At 37.6% G+C, this 10,140-nt stretch overlaps 1 protein-coding gene across 2 annotated transcripts in view; it reads left to right on the top strand.

Moving 5' to 3' along the window:
• The window catches only part of Znf800 (zinc finger protein 800), a 49,361-nt gene extending 39,654 nt beyond the window's left edge, over positions 1-9,707 (top strand). Inside the window, exon 6 of one of the 2 annotated variants that reach the window (XM_047559888.1) lies at positions 4,224-9,707. In XM_047559888.1, coding sequence (XP_047415844.1) covers positions 4,224-4,383 — 160 coding nt within the window. In that variant the 3' untranslated portion in view covers positions 4,384-9,707. The other variant, XM_047559889.1, reaches the window with a different exon arrangement.
• The last annotated feature ends 433 nt before the right edge of the window (positions 9,708-10,140 follow it).

Genomic DNA, 10,140 nt, shown 5'->3' on the forward strand with positions numbered 1-10,140 from the left:
TATCTTTTGGCTCTGCATGATTTTATCTTTTGAGACTTTTATTTTTAAATTTCAGGTTGGTTTTTTTTTTTTTTTTTTTTTATCTTGCCCCCAAATACCCTGTTCCCATTTCCCATAGTTCTCCCATCTGCAGTGTGAATCTGTTGTAAGATATGATCTTGAGGTTACTGCTTGGCTCCAGAAAACATTTGATTTTGTATCTTATTTGAGTAGATGATGTTAGTTATTTCCACAATCCCACAGTGGTGGGGATTCGAACCCGGGCCTCCAGCATGAGAGGCAGGCACTCTACTAGGTGGGCTATATGGCCCTCCTAGATGATGTTAGTTGTGGCTGTTTGTTTACCTTCTTTAGAGGCTCTGCTGAAATTCTCAGAGTGGAAAGTTAAGTTTGAAAATGGTAACTGCATCTTAGAATAGAAAGACTGCCATGGCATTGGCAGGTAAGGATTGAAAGTCCAAGGGTGGAGGTAATACAGTAACTGTAGATCTGATAAGTACACAGTTGATAAATTGAAACTTTTTGTGTGAAAATGATTATAGAAAGGAATGATTCAAATGATTCAGTCTAGTCACCCCAGCAACAGTAGACACTGTTAGCCTTCTCTTCATCCATCTGGAGAATGAGCTATCCTTTTAAGAGTGACAAAATAGATTCAGGAAAATGGAGAAATTGTCACCAGTTCTTTCTGGTGTTTGTGAAAATGTAGATCATGGTGCATTTTTTAAGCTAGTGGTCTCAGAACCACACTTTGAGAACAGAGAGCAACCATTTTAAGAGTTCAGAAGAGGGATAGGTTATTTCAGACTGCAGTAATCAGGGAAAATTAATGAAAGAGATTGGCTTTGGTCTTGGTCTTGAGAGATGGACAACATTTGAATACATAAGAAAGGGAAAAAACATTTTTTAATGGGTAAAATGTCAAGAATGAAAGCATATAATTGAGCAATAGCATTTGTTTAGGGGAATGGGAGGATCAAATAGTTTATCCCAGAAGTTCTTAAATATGGTCCATGAAAGAAAATTGAGGCAGGACTCTTCATCACTTGCCAGGTGCCTCTTGGTGCATACAGCTTCATGTTTCCATGTGCTTTCTGATGCTAGCAGATCCATTTTAGGATACTTTTTGACCCTTTTTTTTTGGGGGGGGGGTTGCTGGGCATCAAACCCAGGGCCTTGTACTTGCAAGGCAAGCACTCAACCAACTGAGCTATCTCCCCAGCCCTAGGATACTTTTTGGAAGCTGAAGACTGTCAACATCTTCAAAGTACTCTCTTTCGCTGAACATATAGAGTGGAGGAGATCAACACTCAGGGCAGATGTCAAGTACACAGTATGGTCTTCCTGCTTGATGAGGAAAGGCCTGAGCACGTCATTGTGCCTCATTACTTTTTGTATCAGCAGCTGTCACCATCCTTCCAAGAAGTATTGCCAGGAAATTGGAACAGAATATGATGTTTTTCTCTATTAGAAATTTGCTGACTTTCCAGAGGTCTTATTTGAACTTGAAGGCAGAGTTGATAAGTTGAAATCCTTGGAGGAATTTGGTGTTCCTTTACACAGGCTACCTTAAACTGGCAAAGGATTAGTTCTGTATACCTTTGTGAATTAAGGATTTCAACACTTGTTGCCTTGGGGAGAAAAGTCACAATTGATTATCAAAGATGAAGTAAGTATTCCTAATGTCACAGTTTTATCTCATTTTAGCTAAATCTCTGAGATTTGCTACTACGAAGTTAGAATTTTTAGAATTATGTACTTTTTCTAGGAGGTAGCAATTTTTTTCATAAAAATATAACAGTGTGAGGGAGGATTATGCCCAGCATAATCGCTTGTAAATTTTGCTTTTTATATATTATGTTCAGGGAATCAGTTTCCAGGGCATTTCTGCACATGTTTTTGAAGGAAGAAAGCCACATTTTAGTCAGGATCTCAGACTGGTCTTTGGATCCCCTCAAAGGTTAACAACAATTGATTTAGCTAGTGTGGAGTCAGTGGGATGCTCTGGATGAATTTGAGCAAAGGAATGACAGGAAATAAGAAAATTCATCTGAAGAATATGGAAAGAAAAGCTTTCAGGATCACAGGGTGATTTAGGGATTCAGGTTAGCCCTAGGATATGAGTCATCCTAATGATCTGAAAATAATTTTCTAGGTAGTGCTCCTCAAAGGTAGGAACCTTGGGTTATCTTTTTTGTTCTTAGTGTCTGAGCTTAGTGCCTAAGACAAAACAGCATTCCAAAAATGTTGAATTAAGTTGAAATCACTGTATGAACATGAAAACTGGACTGTAGTACCAATAATAAATGCTCCTTGGTCTTATCTGTATTTAATTCTGTTTTAAAGTCATTTAGTATCACAAGGTTTTTGAGAGAGAAGACTTCATTACAAACTCCTGTAACCTTAATCTTTTCAGGAATAATTAACACAAACTATTGGCCTCTTAGGATTTATTTTCTTTGTAGATTTTATTTATTTCTGATAATTTTTTACTAAAGGTATTCTTCCAGATATGATAATTTAGAGGGAAAGAAACTTGCAGGATGTCATGACTAATTAGTTGATCATCTATTTAAGCAGCAAAGTAGCATTCCAATAAACATCTAATTTTTTATTTGCTCATCATTAAATTAGTCTGACAACTCTGAGTTAACTTTGGCTTAAAATATCATTGAAACTTATGTGTTTTCTATTAATTTAATATCAAAAGTCCTGGTACCATATCCCCAAGGTTGTTATTTCCTTTAGGCATTTTCCTGGAAGAAAGTTTAGCAAAACAGATTCCCTAGGTAAACTTAACATTTAAATTCATTATGATTGAAAGAGGAGGATATTAAGTTCAGGCTGAAGTTCATTGTAACATTTTACTATTGTTTCCATTGAATTCTTTTAAATAGAGTAAAGAGAAAATTATTGAATTACTATAAAATATTGGTATGATCTAAAACATGTTCCAAAAATATGGTAAATTTTTCTTTTTTTCTAGCAAACTTTGTGTTCCCAAGTCTGTGGAAATTACAATTCAAATTACATCTTTCAAAAGTCCAGAAACATTTTCTACAGAAAATAAAGTAGAAAGTAATAGAGTAAAAGGTAATTAAATTAGAAAGTAATAGAGAAAAGGTTTTAACTTCATAAAAGACACTGGTTTGTTTAACTTTGTTAACAAGGGATAAACTAATGTTGATTTATTCAGAACTTTTGAGGAAGATAGACTAATTCTGTGAACCTCTTTTGGGGTACTGAGGATTTGAACCCAGGGGTGCTTTACCACTGAGCAACATCCCCAGTCCTTTTTATTTTGAGACAGGTTAAATTTTGCTGAGGTTGTATGGAACTTGCCATCCTGTCCCTGTCTCAGCCTCCCTAGTTGCTGGGGTGCGCCATCGTGCCAGGTAGATCATCCATTTTTGTTGAAAATCTTTTCCTGTCCACCATTTCCCTATACCGTATAAAAATACCATTTTCGTAAATTGGAACTGGGATAAAATCAATGGATGCAGAATGGAGTAAAACTACTTCTTTCTATAAAGATAAAATATGCCTATTGTATAAAATTTGGGAGACATAAGTTAGAAAAAAGATTACCTGCAGCCTCAACACCTGGCGATGGCCGCTTAACATTTTGGTTTGTTTTTCTCCATTATTTTATACACGTGTGTATAAACAGGTACATCCACACACTACCGATGAAGATGAAACATTTCCCCATCATATTTAGTATATTTTTCTGTATCACTGGGTATTATTTCACAGCATTAATTTAATAGACTAGTATCCACTCGAAGAAAAAATTACAATGCCTTATGGTCGGCTAAAGACTATTTCCACTGTTTTTGAGTCCCCGTGGTCCCCTTTCCGTTTCGCCTTCCTTCTGGTTGTGCTCTTGCGGGGATGCGCTGGGCACCCCACCTGAACTCACGTGCGCTCCCAGTGACTCCGCAGGGGACGCTCACACGGGACTTCCTGGGTCTGGGGCACAGCTTTAGGGGTCCTGATGAGTCCTCCCACTCGGTGGGAGTGTCGCGGTAGAACCCGGGGTGCCGCCCTCCGCAGCTCCGTCGCACGGGAGCACCGGAGGCCGATGGCGGCACCTCGCCGCCCGCCTGGGTTTCCGCTCCCGCCGAGCGGCGAGGCGCCCGCAGTTTCCTGCTCGTTTCTAACCGGCGTGTCTTTGTCTTTCCTCCCTGGGGTCCGCTGCTGCCCGTGCCCGCCGGTCGAAGCCTGGCGAAGCCGTCGCCCCGCAGCACCGCCGCCCTGCGCCCGCCCGCGGGCGCCGTCACCACGCGCCAGGCCGCCGCCAGCTGCCGCGCCAAGCTCCGCGGCGGCGCCGCCCGGGAGCGCCAGCACGCGCGCGGCCTCGGCAGGCCCTCTGTCCCCTGAGCGTCGCCGGCCTGCCGCCTCGTCCGTGGATGCAGCTCAGCGCAGCCGCCAGGCAGTCCGCGATCCCCAGCCTGCCTAGGACCTCGCGCCACCCCTAGCCCGCCGGGTCCACCCCAGAGCCCTTTGCCCCAGCCCCATAGGACCACGTGCCTTAGGGCCGGGCCGGGGAGAGGCGGCCCCGGTGCTAGTCATCACCTTTTTTTTAACCGCCTGCCTGCCAGAATCCCAGGTCCTTGGAGAATCTCGTCACCGCACATTCCTTTTCCTTCCTGCTGGTAATTTTTATACTTCCTATTCCTAGTCAGTTTCTTTCGTTATTAGTTCTTCAAGGTCTAGCCCCCTACTTCAGTCTTCTCTACCTCAAGACCTGTCATCAACCAACCACCGCCCCCCCCCCCCCACCATATTGCTGCAGTTCTCTAGAAGATTGTTCTAAATTCCCAACCACTGTGGGATGTTTGACACAATTTGAACTTCAGCATTCAGTCCTCCCCGCTACCTTCCTGTAACTTCATCTCCCAAAACCATTTCTTCTCTTCAGAAGCAGCCCTTGCTCCCATGATTCTAACTTTGTCATGGTTAGAAACTACATCTTCTCTGGAATTTTGTCTGTGGAGACCAAGGAATTCGCCTTTCAGGTCTCCTGCTCCAGGTAGCATTCTTGAGTGATGGTTCCCCTTGTCTGTTCAGGGGACACCCCAAGGTTTGCACTGAGGTGGTGCTTCTGGGCTATTCCCTGTTATAGCACATCCAGAATATTGGTGATAACCCATTCATGCGAGATGCAGTACTCTTCGAATGAGCAGTTTGGGCTTGGGTACACCTCAACACCTCACTGAAACTTTCTTAGAACTGTACTGCATGCAGTCTGAAGCTCTTCTTGCCCAATCTTTCCTTTCATAGATGGGTCAGACCTGCCTTATGGTATGAGGCTTTCTTCCCCACCCCCTCCTGCTTCTTTCCCTTTATCCTTCACAGGTGTCCCCTTAATAGAACTTTTTGCACGTTGAATCCTGTCTTTGTGTTTGTTTCTATGACCTGAACTAACGCACTGTTAGACATTCCACTCTCATCACCTTCTTCTTACCCTGAATTCTTTGCTCGCAGACAGCTCATTCATTAACCTCATATTTTCCATTATTAATCACCCCTTGTCTTGTATTCACTTCCTTGCCTAGCCTAGATTCCATGGCTCATCATCTTAACCACTCTTCTTGAAATGCAGTGGTCTCAACACTATTGAACCTCAGTTTCCTCCAAGTTATTTTCCTGACAAAATCCAACCCCAGATAAACCGTACTATCTGCTTTGCCTGGACTTGACTGGGACGACTGAACTTTTTTTTTTTTTTTTAAAGAAAATCACAAAACTCAGTTTATTAGTTTTATTTTCAATCCATTTTCTCAAACCTCAAATTGGTAGTGTTGTTCCTAACATAGTCTGTTTCCCACTTCTGAAACTACTGTTTATGTTTTCATCTCCTCAAAATGTTCTGATCTCCTCCTCCTCCCTGTTTGTTTTGTATTTTTCTGAGAAAATGGGAACTATTACATACAGACTTCCTCTTCTTCCCACCACAAGACCCTCCAACCCAGCTTCCTTGGGAACCAGTACTTCCTTTTTGTAACTGTGAAGGAAACTTCAAAAGACAGCCCCTCCTCCTGTGCTCAGGATACCACTCCCTCTGGACTTTTCAAGAACTTGCTGTTTAGGTTTTCCCTTTCTCTATTCTGCATCACCAATTCCCTCTCTCCTCAATGGATTGTCCTCATCAACCTGTACACATGCTCCAGTGTCCTTCACTTTAATTAAATCTTTTTTTGTACATCTTCACCAACTATAGCCACTTCTCAGCTCTTCTTTATAACCACACTTTTTTGGGGGAGTTGTCCTTATGTATTGTCTGTATTTCCTAATCTTCTATTTGCTTTTCTGTCCACAAGGATGCTGCCTTCCCAATACTATCACTGACCTTGCCCTTGTTAGAGTTACCAGGCACTTCCATATTACTCAACACAAAAGAATTTCTGTGAATATCTTTTTTTTTTTTTTTTTTCATGTCTAAGCCCCTATTCTCTCTTAGTTTTCCTTCTGTGTCACTAATCACTCCCTGGTTTTCTACTCCATCTTCTAATTTTGAAAAGTTAGGGTTGACTGTTTTCTGATTCCTCTTTTCTTCTTGTATTCTTTCCCAGGAGTCTTACTAGTTTTCATAGACTTAAGTACCATCTTTATGCCAAAATGAGTTTCAAATTTATGTTTCCCACCTAGACCTTTCCTCTTGGTTGTACACTCACGTATCTAATTGGTAAACTTGTCTGCTTCTTTTCAAGTTCAGTGCCATCACTTAGTCCTGATCAATATTTTTTTCTCACCTAACTACTATAACAGCCAGTCTTATGGAATCAATCTGCTATCACTCTTGACCCACTTCAATACATTTTTGATTAAGTGATAGCATTGACCTTTCTTTTAAATTGAATCAAGTAAATTGTTGCTTATAGGATAAAATCTAAACCCCAGTGATTCACATAGCCCTGCACAATCTAATTCTTACCTATCTTTTCAATACCATCTATGCTCTTCTCTTTATTGCTTACTATCATCCACACTGGTTCCTTCAACATACCAAGATCTTTTCTACTCCTCAGGGGCTTAGTAAATGCTGATATCTCTGCTTATGCTGCTCTTCACAGTCACCCTTTCCCCCACCAAAACATATCTTTCAGATAAGTACTTGTATACAATATTTTAAGAAAGGCCTGCCCAGAGTACTCGATTGAAAATAGTACCCACCTTTTTCTCTTCCCACTTCCTATCTCAGTTCTTTATTGGTAACCTTATTTATTTACTTTTTGGGGGGAGGTTCTATTTCCCCTACTAGAATGTATGAGGAAAGATACTTGTATGTAGATGTCTACTTTCTTCGATATTGTTTTCTCATTCCCTAACACAATATTTGGCATGTATTAGGTGTACAATAAATAAGGAATGAATGAATGCATATGCTAATTTTTGGAGGGGTTTACTTTTTATTGATTAGTAAGAGCTCTTTATATATTAAAACCACTAACCATTTGTTTCTTCTGTGTGCTGCAAACATTTTGCTCCTTCTCAGATATGTAAAATTTAATCCATGATGTCTTTGATATGCAGAAATATTGCATTTTTTCATATAGATAAATCTGTTTTTGAGTTCTTCTTTTGGTGGTATGTTTTAAAAGGTCTTCTCATTGCCAATGTTATATAAATATATGTCTATGTTTCCTTTTAATTTTTTAGATTCAAATCTTTATTCCAAATGGAATTTATTTTTGATATAGGTGTAATTAAGGTCAAAATATTTATTTAGTTGTTGCATTATCATTTATTGAAAACTATTTTCTACTGTTTTGAATATTTCACATTTGTCAAATATTAAATTTGTACATATACTTAGAATGGTTTCTGGATTTATTGTTTATTTTTTGGTATCTCTATTCCTGAACTTTGTTATTCTAATTATTGCCATTTTGTCTTTGCTTTTGCTTTACTGTGGTGTTTAACTTTTCATTGGGGATAAATATTACTCTTATTTTTTCAAAATATTTTTGGCTGTATTTGTGCATTTGTTTTTCCAGATAAGCTTTAGTTATATTCTGGTCAAATTACAAAAAAGTTCTACTGGCTTTTTAAAAAATTGCTTTAATATTATAGTTTATTTGGGGGAAAATTGCCAACTTTGTGATACTGTTTCCTGTTTAGGAAATTGTCACATGTCAGGTTTACTAAAGACATCTTTTATGTTCTTCAGTAGTTTTTTTAATGTCCTGAATATTTCTTGTTAGTTATACTATTAGATATTTCATGTCTTTGTTGCTGTTTAAGTGGGATCATCTCCTCCCCCTTTTTTTACAACCTGATTACTCCTTATGGAGTCAAGCAATTGATTTTTGTATTTGGTAACTTTCCTCAACCTTTTCATTAATCTTTCTTGGTGATTCTCTTCTAAATAGCCAATCATTTCAAATGTAACTAATGATATTTTTCTTCCTTTACAATATTTATACCTCATATACTAAATAAATGATGGTGATAACTTTGCTCTTATTCCTGGCTTTTTAGGAATGCCATTAATATTTCACCAGCTTCTGATGTTAGCTGTTGGACTGACATACAGGTCTTTATCAGGTCAAAGAAGTGGTTTCCTAGTTCAAGAATACTAACCATTTTATTGCAAATTGAATTATATTAAACATATTCCAGGCAAATAGAGATTATCATCTGGTTTTACTCTGGTGGCCTATTATCATGATAAATTGTCATGGATTTCTCAACATTGGGTTCTTTCTGCATGAGATACAGCCTGTTTCATCATGGTGGATTTTTTTCTTTTCCAGTATAATAATGTTGAATTCAACTCCTTATGTTTTATTTGAGATTATTGCATTTATATTCATGAAAACAATTGGACTATAGTTGTACACTTGTATTCTACTTTGTCAGCTTCAAAAAATGAACCTTCTATCTTGTTCTATGTTCTAGATTAGTACATAGATAGGAACTGCCTGTTCTTTGAAGGTTTGGAGGAACTCACCCATAACACTATTTAGGCCTCAAGCTTTTTCAGAGTGGGTGAGTGAAAGATAATTCTATGAAAACTTTAAAAACTTCTTCTATACTTTTGTCCTAGGCAGATTAACTACTACTTCTTGACTATCAATTTTAAAATTATATTTTAGAATCATGAATTTTCATAGAATTTTAAAAATTGTTAGCAGATTTGTACATAAAATTATCTTAAAATTAAAAATATTTTTCTCTATATCTGTGGTTATATCTTGTCATTCCTAATCCTTTTAGTTGCATTTTCCCTTCTTTTATTAGAATTTCCAGTCTTTTTAAGAAACCAACATTTAGAAATTTTATTAATTCTATTTTTCCTATTGTATATACCAATATAACTATTCATCTTTAATTCCTCCCTTATTTTTCATAGGTGTATTTTATGAATGTTTCTTTGTAATTGATGGTTTAGTTCATTTATTTTTATTTCTTATTTAATAATAGGACACATAAGATTATAAATTTACCTCTGGGCACAGCTTTGACTGCATCTCAAAAGTTTTGGTATGTAGTCTCTTAATGTTACTATTTTAAAATAATGGATTATAATTGCTGTTTCTGTTTCATTTTTGACTGATGTTATTTAGTATAGTATTGTGAGACTTTTGTTATTGTTAATCTTACTTTAATAAAAAGTGAGTTTATTAATATTTATGTTGATATTTTAATAAAGAGCTAATTTTGTTTCAAAAAGGTAAAATTGTCTGTGAAAATGGTCTAATCTGAAGTCGAATACACTACCATACAGTTCCTTGTTATAAGAGTCTACAAATAGCGTCAGCTAGTGGTGACTATACTAATTACTGACAACATGGAATGGGGTACTACTACTAATGATTTGCGGCAATTGTGATTTTTATAATGTCCTAGTTACCCATGTGAAGGTCAAGAAAGAGCTTTAAACATGTTTATTGCACCAGTAATCCTCAGGTAATATGAAACTTAGATCATCTTATAATTTCAAAAAATTCATTCAAGTTTAGGAAATCAGGAAGGATTTGAATTTTGTGAACATGGACTTTGTCATAAAATTTTGGCATTAGAAAAAATTTCTTTTAGACTTTCAAAAGTAGTTTTAAAATATTTATTTTTTTATAATTACAGATATAATTCATGTACATAAATAAAATAAAAATTACCTGTGACTCCATT

The sequence above is a fragment of the Sciurus carolinensis genome, chromosome 8 (assembly GCF_902686445.1).
Source record: "Sciurus carolinensis chromosome 8, mSciCar1.2, whole genome shotgun sequence".
Classification (NCBI taxonomy): Eukaryota; Metazoa; Chordata; class Mammalia; order Rodentia; family Sciuridae; genus Sciurus; species Sciurus carolinensis.